Source organism: Ahaetulla prasina, chromosome 5, assembly GCF_028640845.1.
Source record: "Ahaetulla prasina isolate Xishuangbanna chromosome 5, ASM2864084v1, whole genome shotgun sequence".
NCBI lineage: Eukaryota > Metazoa > Chordata > Lepidosauria > Squamata > Colubridae > Ahaetulla > Ahaetulla prasina.
This window is the reverse complement of record NC_080543.1, coordinates 31,463,976-31,481,440: the sequence shown is the minus strand read 5'-3', so window position 1 is coordinate 31,481,440 and position 17,465 is coordinate 31,463,976. Positions and strand designations below refer to the sequence as shown.

The window sequence follows — 17,465 nt, the reverse complement described above, 5'->3', positions numbered from 1 at the left end:
CCCGTGAGGGAAAATTGCAGTAAACTTTCTGCTTCCGGTTCATGGTCTCATGTGGGTCCACAATAAAATTGTTATTTCTTAGGGAAGGACTTTCAAGATAGAATCTTTTGTTGAAATGAAAGTAGCATTATTCTATAAGTTCTGTCTCTTTGCAAATACAAAAGGGGAGGAGCTTACATGCAACCACACATTGCTGCTTTTGTTTTTCCTCCCTTTCCAGACATCTCTCTTCTAGTTCTTCCCAGACTCCAAAAGTTCAAACTGGTCAATGACTCTGGGGTAGGATTAGAAAGTGAAAGAAAGGATTTCTTTTTCCAGCCAAACTCTGAGCACAAACTGTGCTTGGATTGAAATTTTCATTATTAGCATCCACAACAACATTTAAAGGGCCATAAGATCCTGACCCTGAGGAACAGAACTCATTCAAACTGGGTTTCAATTTGTTTTCCCCTCTCTTTGTGGTGTCAGCCTAATCCCTGAATCTTACTCCCATTATATCCCATTATTATAGAGGACTAGAGAAAGCCACAGAAGGGGCTAAAATGACTACAGAGCATCTTGATAGGAGAAAGCAGGAAGACCCCAGTGGCTGCATTCAGAGAACATAAACATGGATACCGAATTAATCTATTGTCAGGATTTGAATGATGAACTAGTCAAATAGGCTTGGTTGGCACAATACAATAAACAAGACAAACTCTAAGGAAAGTACATACATACAAAATTGGTAGGTCGTTAAGTGACTTATGTTGTGCGGATTGAGTGTATAAGGCAGTGTTGGTGAACCTTTTTGGCATAGAGTGCCGAAACAGTAGCACACGCACACGGGCAGGAGAGCACTGGAAACCGGAAGAGCAGATCCCTGGTTTCTGGCATGCACATGTGCACTGGTCACCTGGTCTTCCGGTTTCCAGCACTACCGCTTGTGTGAAGATCAGCTGGCCAGAACCTGGATGAGCAACGGGCGATGGCTGGTGTGCCCGGAGAGATGTCTCTGCATGCTACTTCCAGCACACCTGCCATAGGTTCGCCATCACTGGTATAAGGAAATAAGGGAGAAATTGCTAACTCTTTTTAATTGCATCAGCAGAAAAGACAAGCTAGATACCACTATCTGTAAAACAGAATCCTTGCCGCAGCACTCCCTTTAAGAAAAAGTCACACATAAAAGTCTATGATTTAAACATTTAATCATAAAATGTTTTAAAATTTAAACATGTTAAAAAATGAGCATTTGAAGTTAGGGATTAGGCTACCCTAACCACCTTCAACACAGCCAGATTTTGGATCAAGATGCTATATTTCAATTTCAAGTCTTGCCTTAACCATGAAAGCCAGCTGGTTGACTTTCAGCTCAATTCACTTCACAACTTGTTATTGTGGGAGAAATAGGAGGATGAAGATATGTTGGATATGTTTGCAGTCTTGAGTTATTTGTAAAAACAATGAAGGTGGGAAATAAATAAACTAGAGGCAGGATGGGTTAATAAGGAATATACAGGTAGTCCTCAACTTACGACCACAATTTAGCCCAAAATTTATGTTGCTAAGTGAGACATTTGTTAAGTGAGTTTTGCCCCATTTTGCAACCTTTCCTGCCACAATAGTTAAGTGAATCATTGCAGTAACTACATTAGTGACATGGTTAAGTGAATCTGGCTTCCAAACCTACAAATCAGAGGTGGGTTTCAACAGGTTCTGACCAGTTCTGGAGAACTGGTAGCGGAAATTTTGAGTAGTTCGGAGAACCGGTAGTAAAAATTCTGATTGGCCCCACCCCCTTCTATTCTCTGACTCCCAATTCCCAGCTGATCAGGAGGAAATGGGGATTTTTGCAGTAACCTTCCCCTGGAGTGCGGAGGGAATGGAGATTATACAGTATCCTTCCCCTGCCACGACCACCAAGCCATGTCCACCAAGCCATGCCACACCTACTAAGCCACGCCCACAGGACCGGTAGTAAAAATTCTGATTGGCCCCACCCCCTTCTATTCTCTGACTCCCAATTCCCAGCTGATCAGGAGGAAATGGGGATTTTTGCAGTAACCTTCCCCTGGAGTGCGGAGGGAATGGAGATTATACAGTATCCTTCCCCTGCCACGACCACCAAGCCATGCCACACCTACTAAGCCACGCCCACAGAACCGGTAGTAAAAAAGTTTGAAACCCACCATTGGACAAGTACAGATTAGGCGAAACCTGGCTCAAAAACAGTAACTGTGAGAGGGACCTTGGAGTCCTAGTGGACAATCACTTAAACATGAGTTAACAGTTTTTGGCAGCAGCCAAAAAAGCTAATACAATCCTTGATTGTATAAACAGAGGCATAGAATCAAAATCATGTGAAGTATTAGTTCCACTTTATAAAGCAGCCAGTTTTGGTCGCCACATTACAAAAAAAAGATGTTGAGACTTTTTTCAAAGAAGAGCAACTAAGATGATTAAAGGCCTGAAGACTAAAACATATCAAGAACAGTGGCAGGATTTGGGTTTGGCTAGTCTAGAGAAAGAAGGACTGGTGGGACATGATAGCAATATTCCAGTGTTTGAGAGGCTGCAACAAAGAGGCTGCAACAAAGTCAGTTTATTTTCTGAAGCACCAGAGGGCAGGACAAGAAACAATGGATGGAAACTAATCAAGCAGAAAAGGAACCTGGAATTAAGGAGAAACTTCCTAACAGTGAGGACCATTAACCAGTGGAACAGCTTGCCTTCAGAAATTGTGGGTGCTTCATCACTGGAGGTTTTTAAGAAGAGACTGGACAGCCGCTTGTCTGAAAAGGTATAGGATCTCCTGCTTGAGGGAACTGGACTAGAAGACTTCCAAAGTCCCTTCTAGCCCTATTCTGATTGATTGACTTAGCTTGTCAAAAGGTTGCAAACAGGATCACATGACCCTATGAGACTGCAACAGTCATAAGCATGGACCAATTGCCAATTACCTTAATTTTGATCAAATGACCAGGGGGATGCTTTAATTATGATAAATGCGAAAAACAGTCGTCACTTTTTTTCACTGTAGTCGTAATTTTGAACAGTCACTAAATGAACTGTAAGTTGTAAGTTGAGGATTACCTGTATACCTTGTCTAATTTATCTCAACACAAGTGGAACTTATGCAGCAGAACTATGTGGTATCATAGTTGTGATAGTTTGATAAATGCTGGGAAAATGAATTTAGGGGCTTAGTCCCCCTTACCTGTCTTGTTTTCAAATTTCTGGGCAAGTATCCTGTTTGTGAACCAAATTCTTATTGGAGAAAAAATTGCAGATTCAGTGGAATCCTAAGGCTCACATTATCCCTGCCTTAATTCAAATTATTTATCTTATAGATTGTAAAAAAAAAAAGATATTCAATCAGGACTTGATACTATTCGCTTACCACACTAGATGGCAGCATCTAGTTGATCTGGGCTGGTCCTTAAAAAAGCTAGAGGTCAAAACCACTAGGACAGTTAAATATTTAGGACCCAGACTACAAACTGGTCTATAAAGTGAGAGAGGGGGAACCAAAAGTCCTTGAAGACAATGGCGAACACTTTCATCTTTTTTGCAAAAATAAAACTTGTAGATATGTCCATGCAGACTTTTAAGAGTCAAGCTTGACAACCAAATCTTGTCTTTCTCTTTCGTCTTACTGGAACAAGTTGGGAGCTATTCAAAGATTACACAGTATTTAATTCAAAGAATTTGTCTTCACTCTCCCTAGATGTCACAAACCATGATAGGTTGGATAGGTTGCTCTCTTTCCCAACTATTCTCTGTATTTTGAAGCAGGCTGGTATTCTGTAATATGGAAACTAGCATATGAAGGATGCTATGAATCATGGCCTAGTTATGATAGTAAAACACAATATCTTTGCACAAGCATAATGAACCAGGAACTACCCAAGTATGTGACAGCTTAGCATGTTTTCTATCCCAGCCCTGTGCTTTTTGGTTTCATGTCTCCTGCAAACCTAGAAAGCTGGGTCGCATAAACTATGATTAAACTAACCATGGGTAAACGCCTCCTTAATTAAGGCTTGAAGGCTAGAGCAGGTAGAGGTTTAATATCCACTTACTTAGGAGTAAGTAAGACCTGTTTTATTTAAATGGAATCCCTTCCAAACAAACAGGAACCCGATTATGATGTAGAGGGCCCCAATGGGTGGCAAACGGGTGGGGAAAACGTTTGGCGCGTTCTCGGTTCCTCAGGGGTTTCTAATTCCTCCCGAGGAGAAGCGGGGAGAATTAGGGCGGAGGCGCAGGCACCGCCCTCTGGCAGATGCAGCGTGCTAGATTTGCCCAGCCTGGTGTGAAGAACCGCATTTCAGGAGGGACGGGCTAATGCAAATCGCTCCCCATCAGCGGCAGGAGAAGAAAGGCGAAGCAGCTGTAGGAAAGGCTCAGCAGCAAATTCAGCCGGCGGAGAAAGGAGACAGGCGGAGTCGCACAACAAAGCCAAAGGCAGTTAAGCAGCCTCTCTGGGCAGCCTCCCTTGCCAAGCTAAGTAGCCGGGTAGCATAGGACTGCTGGTGGCAGTGGAATCTGGGCTTTGTCTTTTGAGGTACCCACCCCCTTTGCAGCAAACAAGTCCAATTGCTTGCAGTGGCGAGGAGACCCCCGACTTGAACATTTCCAGGCACAGGTAAGCGTTTGCGGTAGTTTCAAAGCTGTCCCCCGCCCCATTCCTAGCAGAAGGCAGCCAGAAATCGGGTTGGCTTTTCCTTCAACCTTAAGCTGCATGCTCGTAACGCCAAGCAGAGGTTTGGGTATAGAAAACGTGCGCGGGTGTTTCGCATACCTGTCCCCCATTGTTTAGGGATGCGTGTCTTGGAAGAACGAGGGTTGGAGGGGGGTTGCTTGGGGGGAGGGCTCTTTCCCCCTGCCTCCTGCACTGTGGACGGGGTGCTGTGTAATTTTAGCACCATTTTAGGTTGGATGGTTTAAAAGCAAAGAGATGGAGGGTTAGTGATGGTGGTTTGCTGTGTCAACGAGGGGAGATTTCATTGTGTGGATCGTTCCTGTGGGGTTGAATCGTAGAACAGACATTCCCAGTTTTAAATTGCTTCGTATGGAAATGGATACCGTAGAAGATATTCAGGTGAAAAATGTGCCTGCACCTATCTGAAGCTTGACGGGAGGAGACTTAGGCTAGGCATGGATAGCTGCAGCATGTTTTAGAAATGGGCAGGCAGAAACAAGGAAAACGTGTCCCATCTGGTAACATGGTGGCAAATAATGACACTTTTTAAAAAAAGAGAGTACAAAAATATATTTTTTTTCCTCCAACTAATTAGCCAGAAAACGTATTATCTCTCCCTGAATCTAGGTGGTCCACGTGTTTTCCTAGTCTATATTTAAAGCCTTTGCACCACATTTTAAAGGGTGCCTTAAATAAAACAAAAATGCTGTTATATAACTGAAGATGTGGGTTTTTGAATGCCTGTCTATTGTTCAGTGTCTCCGAACGATTTGTTGCTGATCTGTGTCATTTATTTGGGTTTGCATTTGATAGATTTATGAAATCACCCACCCACATTTGCAGGGTGTGAAATCTGTCTGTAATAGATGCATGTAGTGTGAATGGTGGGTACCAGACTCTCTACAGGGTGTGTTCAGTAACCTGTGATCGGTATAAAGACTGATCGATCACATGAAAATTTTATTTTAAAAAAAAAAACATGTTGGCTTTAAATGCTATTTTTGGGATTAAATATGTCCAAGTCTTTGGTTCTAACTCTGGTTTAAGAACATTAGGGATTGTTGCTTGTCTTCTAGTGTGATGCACAGGATCTGAGGAATGAATAGGTGTGGTAGAATGGTATCCTGGTTCCATTTTAGGAATTCCGACTGAATGATACGATTCATACTAAAGAGAAGATTCCCCCCCCATAACTTTTCTGATCTTTTCAGATCTGTAATTAGTCTGAAATATTAATCTTCAGTTTTATTTGCTTTGGAGAATACATTTTCAGCATGATAGCTTGAAATGATAGTTGTAATGCCTTTCTAATGTTATATGTATTCTATATAATCTCCTTCTTGGAATTTGGAAATACTACTGGTTTGACTTTGGCTTTACCTGGCCCTTCAGTCTCCAGACACAACATAACTGCTGCGTCATAGTTATTGTTACATCTCATTATCATCTTTGATTAGATAGGACTTCAAATTGTAGTTTTACTTTTGAAACTAAAAATAGAGAATCCCAGTGTACTAGTATGTATAGCTCATTGCCTAATTCAGGATAATAGTACATTCACATTAAGTCAACATGAACTGCCAATTGTGAAAGGACAAGACTTCTAAATGGTGTTTGGCTGACTTCACATGCTACATTAACTCATACCATGATATAGCATCTTGCTTGAACCCAGACATTATTATTTATAAACCATGGTTTATAGATTGATATGATCTGTAATTCCAGCCTTGCTCTTCTCTCTAAAGGTTTTAGTATCTTTAGTTTTGAATCTAGATTAGAAAGTTGGAAAAATGCCCTGTTCTCACAATGCTGCCAAGAAAACTACATGGCTAGAACCTCTGGGAGCCAAGCTGAATTTGAAGATATCATAATCTTAGGTTTATTGGTAGCAGTTGTATTAATGAGTTCCTTTAATCAGACTTAAAAAGATGATAAAACAGATGAAGAATGTATGGCCCTCAAAATAATACTGAACTAGTTTAGTTAGCATAGTGATTGAACATTGGAGTTATGATTTAATAACATTTGGAGGGCTATGTTCCCTGTCTTAGCTAAACAATTCTTTTAAACTGATCACCATGTAATATCTAGAACTTCTAGTCAGTAACACCAATTATGGAATAGTAGTTCCAACAAGCTAGGAGGCAATTTGCCATGTTAGTTGGGAACTCTTCTACTCCCATAACACATACATGATTATTTATATGCAGCCTACTCAAATGATTCTAGATTATTTACAGTCATATATTAAAGCTTCCCATATTTTTTAAAGAATCTTTAAAAATCTGGTGCGCTCTTCCTAACTCCCTCTCCCACAAAGTCCAGCAAAAATGGAAGGTCATCAATTGCATCCTATAAAAGTGTATAAATTAGCCTAACCTCAAATTGTAAGCTCTTTCACAGGGAAGGGCTGTCCCTGAGAATGACAAATTCTAACCCTTCTCTTGGGGACAGTACCTATAGCATTGTCTCCTAGTTAGATAATGTAAGGTGGACAGATTCTATTTGGAGAAGATGATCCCAAAGGTAGCAAGAATATCAGTCTTATAAGTAACAGCCAGCACTATAGTATGAATTAGGCCTGAAAGCCCAATACAACCAGTGCAGCTCTTGCAGAATAGGTGTTAATTCTGCTGAACCAGTTAGCATTGGCCAGCAAGTAAGTAGATACATTCTGTGCCAATTGATGTTTCTGGTTAAATTTTAAGAACATCACAAAATAGAACAAATTGCAAAGTCTGAAAGATGACAAGGACATGAGCCAGTGTCTTCAGTCCCTTCCGCTCCAAGAATTGGGGACAAATTTAGTCAAAGGTTCTAGCCATGAGTCTATCAGGAATACCAGATTGCATGTTTTTCTGGAGCAATGCATTGAGAATAATAGATGGACATTCCCTAGTGTAATATCTGGAGTAAGTATCCTGGTGGCTAAAAGTGCTCTTTATATACATGCTACTGGAAATCAGCAACCAGGAAATTTTCCGCTTTAGTTCCTACTGATATATTTTCAAGGAGTAATTGTCAAGAGAACCAGTTTGGTGCAATGATAGCTTTGTTCACTCTTCAGAAGTGGACTATGGAAGTACACAATGATAAATAACTGAACATCCAGACCTTTGTATACTCAGCTTATTGTATACTCATATATTATGAGAGAAGTAAATGGCATAATTTGCACATTGTATTAAGTTATTTATGTTTTTTGTGACTTTCATCCATTGAATAAGTCACAACTGGCTGATTTAACACAGCACTAAGCCATAAACCATGTTTTATATATTACCAATTTCTGGCTTTATATAATGAGAACCCAACTAAACCTTTATATAATGAGAACCCTAAGCTAAAGCAAATTACACCGTGATTTTATCTAATGGTATGTTTCTGCTATATTTTTAATGTGTGATGGAAAAAAAAGGTGTGATTGGATTTAAACTGGGTTCTCATCTAAAGTTAAAAGTACAACTGGATTATAATTTCTACATGTGGAAGATAGGAAAACCTATAGTTTTAACTATAGTTATAAAGTGCCTGAAAATAGATGTTGCTAAAATGAGATTTTTTTGGGACAAATATTTTGAAATTCTTACTACTGTATGTTTGATTTTTCTGCCTTTTCCGAGCATTCATTTAACTGTTGCCTAATTATTAGTAGGAGGCCTTGTCTGCTAATTTTTTTTCTTATTTTGATTGCAAAGTAGAATGATAAATCACTTTCAAACTAGATGTACATATTACAGATCTTTGATGCAATTTTTGCATTTACTAGCCTCACTTTCTACCTGTTGATTTGGAAATAGGTTGTAGTGAATCCAAGGCCAATTTATGCAAAGAATAGAATTGAGTACTAAGCTTTTTCTTCATGATACTGCCATGCTGAATATGCATATTTTATAACATGCATGTTTGAATGTTTTTCTATTCAATAAGGAGAAAAATGTGAATTTGAAAAATTTATATAAGCATTCATACAAGTAGATAAGCATGGTATGAGTCACTCTGTGAGTGAGATGGGCAATCTCTAAATTTGATAGCATAGCACTCATGTCAGAAGCACCAAGGTGCTTCCAGGTTGAAAGGATTAGCCAGTGATATCACTGTTGTCTGGGAGATGCCCAATTGGGGACGTCCCTGGCAGCAGCTAAAGCGAAGGACAGGAGCACAACCCCCCCTCCCCCCAGCAGCACTTGGTCTCAAGCGTGGGCTTTCTAATCTCCTACCTAGAATCTTAGCCACAAGAGCCACCATGCTCCTTTCTAAATTTGATATAAACAAATAAATGATATGGTGATGCAAGGGTTAGAAAGTAGTATTGCAGGCAAACACTGCCCACAGCCAGGAGTTTGATCCTGACAGCTCAATGTTGACTCAGCCTTCCATCCTTTTGAGCTTGGTGAAATATAGACTCAGATTGTTGGGGGCAATATGCTGACATTGTAAACCATTCAGAGAGTGTCGTGGAGGTGTATACTGTATAAGTCTTAAGTGCTATTGCTTTTTTTATTTCTTCCAAAAGTAGCATTGACATTATATGCGTATACGTATAAAACTGTTCTTTCTTAGTAAATATGTTTAGAATTGCAGTCTTGTCCTATTAATCATTCTGCAGTGAACTAAGAATAGACACTATGCTGCAGGATATGTTTGCTTGTCAATATTTTCTCACTGTTGTTCAGGGTCATGGTGGTGACTCTTTGCATAAAAACTTCCCAGGCTGAACACTTGCATATTGAAGACTCTTGTCAGTAATCAGGACGGACACACTTATAAGATCATAATGTCCTGATGCAGACAAAGTGCTAAGTCATAATATAGTTTGTGTAGCTTTGACAAACAATTACGCTTCATTCAATAAATCATGGCTCATGTACAGTTTGAACCTAGCTACTAAATGAGATTGACCAAGAGCACAAAGAGAGCTCCTTGTATAGGAAGTTTACCTATATAATTGTGATATACTACTTAACCCTGAAGGTTGTAAGCTGAGTACAAATAAAAGTGGTAATACATTAATATAGCAAGAGATTGAGATCACAAAATAATAAAAATATTGTGCCAAAACCAGGGGGCTAAAATTTCACCATAGGCACCAAAGGCCCTCCAAAAGAACGGTTTTGTACAGATCTCCAGAATGTCATGAAAGATATCATCTATAACATATAAAAGATATGCCTTTCCCTTGGATGAGTTATTCTGTAGGAGGGGATGCCCTCTAGGGAACACCCTTTCCAATTCACCTTTTGATAAGTCGGGGAAGGTCCTCTCTATTCCCCCAAGTTAGGTAAGCAGAAATAGTTTGGGTGGTAGTCTGAGAGATACACCAGTTCCAAACCATATAGGTAATAACCTGATTTAATCAATTTCTTCTAAATGTGGTGTCATGTGACAATACCACAATCCTCCAATCAGGATATTTTGCATCTGCAGATGGGTCTTTAAAATTAGTAGCATGCAAAATGAATTAAGGAAATCCATGTTCAGGATGATGAAGATAGACAAGATTTGGCTATCCTCAAAATTTTTTGTTCTGGTGAACTCCACAACTAGACCAGCAACTGAATCTGGGCAAAGGTTGGGCTGTCACAGATTCCACCTGTTGTTCAGTCAGGAACTGTGAGTCCAGGAAAATCCCCAGGTTGCCAATTCTCCATTGGAAGCTTTTTGAATTAGTAGCCACTCAAATTGATGTGTCTACCTAGCCCCTGTACTGTACTAAGACAACTAAATAAAAATGTCCCTAGAGGTTATCTATATTAAGCCTCAATAATCTAATATAGAGGTAGTCCTTTACATACTATTCTGGGAATGAGTAAGTCTCATTCATGGAATTTATATTTGAGTAAGACATGTTTTGGCTTCAATGCAACCCCAATGTAATAGAATTACAGTAAAGGGAAAGCAAATGATTGCTTCTGTTAAGTTGATAGTAGACAGTGTTAGGCACCTTGCTTTATCCAGTTTGGCTTGTATAGGGAAAAAATGTCATTCATTTTAATTGACTACTATACTAACAGGAAAGTCAGCATTTAAATAACAGTATTGTAATTCGGTATGTTTATTCTGCTCAAGTGGCAGAAGCTTGGCATGCTAAATTTATCCATGCATAATAGATTGGGCAGTGTAGCCTTCTCAGTGGAGAAAGAAAATCATTTTGTAGTAGAAATGAAGTGTAATAGGATGGGAAAGAGAACACACAGATTTTAAAAGAAGTCTTAGAAAAGAAGGGAATACTAGTGGATTATTTTGAGACCTGGGTGTGTTTTGCTGATATCTTTTAGGCAGTGGTGGGATTCAAATAATTTAACAACTGGTTCTCTGCCTTAATGATTTCTTCCAACAACCATTTCACCAAACTGCTCAGAAAGTTAACAACCGGTTCTCCTGAAATGGTGCAAACTGGCTGAATCCCACCACTGCTTTTAGGGCTATATTGTACTTCTGGATAGTAGTGATATAGGAATTAATACTGTAACATTTTAAAACTGCACAATGCATAGGGTAGGATTTCCCAAGCTCTGTTCCCGATAGATATTTGGATTTTAGTTCTCATAGTTCTCAGCAATAGCTATGCTGAAATTTTGAGAGTCCTCAAAACGGTCCTAACCTTTTTGCTGTCTTGCTGGTGTTGTATCATTGCTAACCTTAATGTTCTGCTACACAAGACTTAACTGACAACAGAACTGGCTGTTCCAACTTCTAGGTGACTTTCACTTTTTCGGTTATGAAAATTTACTCTGAAGTCCAAAAAAGTGACGACCTATTAATATTCCTACTAACCAAATAATTACTTTGAAGAAACCTAGTCACTGCATCACTGGAATTAAATCTGTGCATTGATTATGTGTACTTCAATTAGATTTTTTAAATTAAATCCTATTTAATAATAATCTCACATACTAATATAAAAGGTAATGGAGAAAAGATTATGTTGTATGGAGGGAGAAAAATAGATTATTTAAAAAGTCAAGGAAAATTGTTGTCTAACTCATATCTGGAGGGGGGAAAAATCATCCAAAAATTAAAGTAGTTAATGTTAGCCACCGGTTCTCTTAGCTAGCATTCTTGAAAGAATTGGAGAGATTATGTGGTTATAGAAAAGTCCTTGCTATCCTGTGTTAATAAAGCAATTGTTTCATTATAGCTGTATTGATAAGCTTTTCCTTTGTTCTTTCCCCCCTTTTCCAGCTTAACTCTAAAAATGTCCTTTGGGAGAGATATGGAGCTGGAACACTTTGATGAGCGTGACAAAGCACAGCGGTACAGCCGAGGGTCACGGGTGAATGGGCTCCCTAGCCCGACCCATAGTGCCCATTGCAGCTTCTATCGAACCCGTACCCTCCAAACCCTCAGCTCTGAGAAGAAAGCCAAAAAAGTCCGTTTCTATCGCAATGGGGACCGATATTTCAAAGGGATTGTATATGCCATATCTCCTGATCGCTTTAGATCGTATGAAGCCTTGCTGGCTGACCTGACCCGAACTTTGTCTGATAACGTCAATCTGCCCCAGGGTGTGAGAACCATCTACACTATTGATGGAGCAAAGAAGATCACCACTTTAGACCAACTTGTGGAAGGTCAGTTTTTAAGCAAGGGGTGCAATGTTCCCATGTAAATTATTCTGTTCATGATCTCCTTTATGATTCTCCATTCCATTCCTCTTTTTGTCTCAGAATAGCAATCTTTTGGGGCTACTGAACATCATACTCCTTTTTGTTTTGTTTTTAATATTCCTTTACTTGGGAGAAGGTTCAACAGACCTAAAGGTTCTTAGGCTTGCTGAACTTTTCTGCCTTTATATAGGGGGGTATTGTTTTAGCCACATTGATAAGAATATGAATGTGCTTATCAGATATAAGAGAAATTATGGTATAGTAATGAGTATTACATGTACAGCTTCTCTACCCTTTTGGGCCTCATTTTGTTCTATATTGGAGGAAACAGCAGCAAATGAGTCATAACACAAGGAGTTTTTCCACATAAAATGATATTTATGAACACGTATAACACTGGCTCAGTTTCCTGTCCCACCTGATTTTCTCTTTCTTCAAAGGAATAAATAGATGGGTAGCAGCCACACAAGTAAACTCTGGCTTTCAACATTATTTTCTTCAAAATAATTCCCAAGGACTCTGTTTGAAAATCAAAATGCTGTGTAGCTGCAGCTGAATGCTTTGCATGGAAAAATGCTCTCTTGCTTACACACACACACACACACACATACACACATTAATAATTTGAGGGATCAGGAAATAAGCACTTTGCCTTCTGGTGAATGACCGAAACCACCATGGCAGTCATTTTGTGAATAGTCGATTCTTCCATGATAGCTATTTTTAACACCCTGTGTTACCTTCCTCTTTTTTAAACATAAAGATACCTAACTTATGAATTCAGATACCAGGTGTATGGCAATTTCTATAATTACATTTAACAAGGAAGCCTCTCCTGTTTTGTTTTACAGAAGTTATTTGTGGATTTTTCTTATTGCCTATGCAATTTCTAAACTACTTACATTAAGCAGTTGAGAATAAAGTTTTAAACAGTAGCAAAACTTATAAGATTTAAAACAGAGGTGGCAGCCTCTGGCTCCAGATATGACTAAACCTCAGCTTCAAGCAGCCCTTGTTATTAAGCATGCTGATACAGGTAGATCTCAAGTTATGACCACAATTGAGACCAAAATTTATGTTGCTAAGTGAAATATTTGTTAAGTGGGTTTGCCCCATTTTACGGCTTTTCTTGCCTCAGCTATTAAGTGAATCACTGCAGTTAAGTTAGTAACATGGTTGTTAAGTGAATCTGGATTCCCCATTGACTTTGCTTGTCAGAAGGTCACACATAAGGTCACTGCAACCATCATGCTTGCTAAGCATCTGAATTTTAATCATGTGACCATGGGGATGCTGCAATGGTTGTAAGTGTGAAAAACGGTCATAAATCACTTTTTCAGTGCCCTTGTAACTTTGAACAGTCACTAAATGAACTGTTGTAAGTCAAGGACTACCTGTACATATTCATGGAGACTATAATTCATCAACTCGTAAACTGTGTTATGTTCTCTGTTTATAACAACTTCATTGGGCATTAAATCTGAAATTTCAGTTTAGTAATACTAACCTGCATTGTACATGATTCAAATAGTAATTTCCATGCCATGTATATTTTTACTGAATCTTCTTTCTATATGACTATATATGCCTCTATGATTTATTGCTTTTAATGGCAATTTTTTTTGCCCAGTTGTTGGTTTCATTAAGCTGTTATATTTATTTAACTACTACGTCACGCCCTTGCCTTCCAAGGTCGGGTCACTCATCCAGCCTGTAATGGGAGACGTGCTGCTTCTGGCTTGTCCCGGGCAGTGGGTGGGTAGGTGGGTGGCCCTTCAGGGAGACAGAGCGGCTGCGCTGGAGCTGAGAGGGGTGGTAACAGCAGTGATGCTACGGGAGGGCAGCCGGATGTCCCAGGGATGCTGCATATGTGCACCGTATGTGAAGGGAGGCAGACACTGCGCCTCTGAGGAAAAGAGGCAGCAGCAAAGCCCTGGCTGTCACCCGGGAGTGGACCATGGAGGGGGACACACACACAAGCCCCTGTCGCCACTACTTTTGCTGTCAGCTTCTCAGTGCTCTTAAAGTCGATCTAGAACAGCTGGAAGGCTGGAACAATGAGTTTGGCGGTGATCTAAGGCAACGTCTTCCAGCTCTTCAAGATAGACTTTAAGAGCGCTGAGAAGCCAACAACAAAAGTAGCAGCGACAAGGGCTTGTGCGTGTCCCTCCACGGTACTCCTCTCCCAGGTGACAGCCAGGCTTCACCGCCGCCTCTTTTCCTCAGAGGGGCAATGTCTGCCTCCAAGTCCTTGTGGAGGGACACACACACACACATCTGTTGCCCCCACTACCGCTACTTTTGCTATCGGCTTCTTAGCACTCTTAAAGTCGATCTTGAAGAGCTGGAAGACGTTTCCTTAGATCACAGCCAAACTCATAGTTGGGAGTGTCAGGCTAGCCCCTGAATATACGAGAGGTCTTGGGCAAAGTTATTCCAAAGAATGTGCATGTTTGCTCTGTGATACAAGGCCGAGAAAGAGACGGTGCTGCCCCAGCTTGCCGTGCGTGACTTCGAGTTGGCCATGCCCACTCAGTCACATGACCACCAAGCCACTCCCACTCAGTTGCATGACCACCAAGCCAAGCCCACCAAACAAGCCACGCCCACAGAACAGGTAGTAAAAATTTTTGGAACCCACCCCTGTTTTGTATAAATGCTTGTTAAGAACTCCCTCCACCTCTTTATCCAATTCAGATTAGAGTTTCAAGATTGAATTTAGATTTTTCTTCCAGTTTGGTGAAAAACTAATGATAATCCTTTCTTAAGGATTTCCCTAACAATTCCCTAATTTCTTCTCGTATCCTAAGAGGCAATTAATCTGTCTCCAATATTTTAGCAATTTATTAATATACTTTTTGCAGGATCTATTTAACACTTTCACAGCAAAGCCTGAGTTTCAATAATTAAATCAAAATACAGGCTTAACTGTGAATGTGTAAGGGCTAAAGGGAATTTAATAAAACAAGTAATAAAAACTAAGCAGTGAACATCCCTGTACATTAACATTTTATCTGCAGGGGCAAAAGCAGTTTAAAATTCTGGAAAGGATAAAAAAAAACATTTAATAGAGACTTTGCAAGGGCAAATCATAGGTGCTTGATGGAGAAATCTATGGCTTTCTAGCACCCTTTAGAAACAGTCTAAAATTCTTCAGAGACTTTGATAAATAAAGTTATCAGCTGCTGTTTAAGAGTCATGTTTCTACTACATTTTTGCAGATAACTCCTACTGTACTATATATCAGAATCTAGGTCTCATCCAGATGTCCTGCTAGATTCAGTTCCGCTTTCATAAAGTACTAACCACATTTTTTAAAATAATATTTTAATAAAAGTTTATAGATACAGAGATAAACTAATACAAACAAAAAATACAGGAAAAATAAAAAAATAAAGATGCTTAGTGAAATGACTGGTTATCAACTGGACAAGTAAAAACAATTTCAATAACTTTTCACTTTCTCTAATGTTCCTACAAAAAATCCCTTCTATATTGTATCTCTTATGCAAAAACAATCATTAAAATCTTGTCATTCAACCTTAATCAGCCCATTAAGACGTACAAAAACAGCAACACCAATATATTAACCTTGATCAAATAAGCCAACTTTACATTTTTTCCTTTTGTTTTTAAGAATCTTGATATTTAACCTGTTTAAAATGTCCCACAGTTTATTTCTTTTCACTTTTCAAAAAAATATCTTCATTTGTTTAATATACCTTTTGTAAATCCAAGGTAAGAAAGACATCAACCTCATTCTTCTGATTATATGTCCCTTTTAATTTATAGGACATTAGCTAGTTTCATTTGTAAATCCATTGCTGAGTCTTTTTCCAGATAATTGTAAATGAGCATTTTTAATTCCACATTTTTATGATAGCAGGTAGACTTAAAAATAACTTCTGATTGCATTGTTTCCATAAATTCTTCCATATTTTGCTTCATTGTATATTAGTCTCTTTTCCTTTAACAATAATCATTAGTATTTTTCTGATTCTTTCTAAGTGCTCAAATTCAGAGTTCCGTCTGATGTTTTTTTTCTACTCAACATTTTCCCATGGGAAGGTTTCTTATACTTAGTTTCAAAATCTTCATCTATTTTTTATAGAATTTTAAACAAACCACAGGAACGATTCTTGCAATTAATTTTGAGATCCTATTTCTCAAAAATAAGGCACTTTACTCTGTTTAAAACTTTCCAAAATCAATGTTTTAAGCATGCTTTTCTCTTTATTCCAAAATAAGACTTTTAAAAAAATTCCGTAAATTTACATAAAATTATTTCACCAAAGATAGAAAGAAACTTATCTGGTATAATGAAACTTGCTTTTTATTAAAGGTTTCTAATGTACAAAATTTCACTAATAAGCATTTTCAAGCAGTGATTAAGAAAGGAAATATGCAAACCCAATGTTCTTTTGAACAAACTGCAGTTTGGGCAAAGATGGCTTTCTTTTGGCTCCCATGGTTCTAAAATCTACAGCAGACCATTGATTTACAGTCTCCTCAATGGAGCCATTTTTAGTATTCCATTGCTTCCTAGCTACTCAGAAACTACTACCTTCATAATACTGTCAAAATACAGGGAAAGCATCATTTGAGATTTTATACCTCTTGAGCTTAATATTAAATGGTGTGCTCCCAACTTTTCTGTTCCTTTTTGAACATATAGAGCTTATGACTGATATCTATAAGGAGGTGAGCATGTAATAATTCCATTTTTAAAAAAGGGACAAACTGATTACTAGGTGTTATCAGTAAGCCCTGTACAAGACTAGGTGTAAATAAATTACTAGGTGTTATCAGTAAGCCCTGTACAAGACTTGGAAATTATTAGATTGGTTTGATAGAGTGAGCAATAAGAAGATATTAGGGTCAGGCATAACATGAATTTGTAGTGTTTGTAGACTTCAAATCTACCTTTGATTTGATTTCTAGACTCAGATTACAGGAGACATTGGAACAACTCTCTTGCTATAAATGTTAGCTGTTAATTACATTCAACAGTTAAATGCAATTCTGTTTTGTCATTAAACCATGTTTGTGTTCTTGTACCAACAGTTCACATTCACCTTTATTTTCTATACTCCAAAGATTAGGATGGTTTGAAACCACAGCCAATGAACCTTATGATCTTTCACTATGTAGTTCAGCAAATTGTT

At 38.7% G+C, this 17,465-nt stretch overlaps 1 protein-coding gene across 2 annotated transcripts in view; it reads left to right on the top strand.

Annotated features, from left to right (window-relative positions):
• The first annotated feature begins 4,330 nt into the window (after positions 1–4,330).
• Positions 4,331–17,465, top strand: part of DCLK1 (doublecortin like kinase 1) — a 187,690-nt gene continuing 174,555 nt past the window's right edge. For both annotated transcript variants that reach the window (XM_058184772.1, XM_058184773.1), the window contains exons 1-2: positions 4,331–4,630; positions 11,876–12,264. In XM_058184772.1, the coding sequence (XP_058040755.1) occupies positions 11,889–12,264 (376 nt within the window). In that variant the 5' untranslated portion in view covers positions 4,331–4,630; positions 11,876–11,888. The remainder of the gene's footprint in view (positions 4,631–11,875; positions 12,265–17,465) is intronic.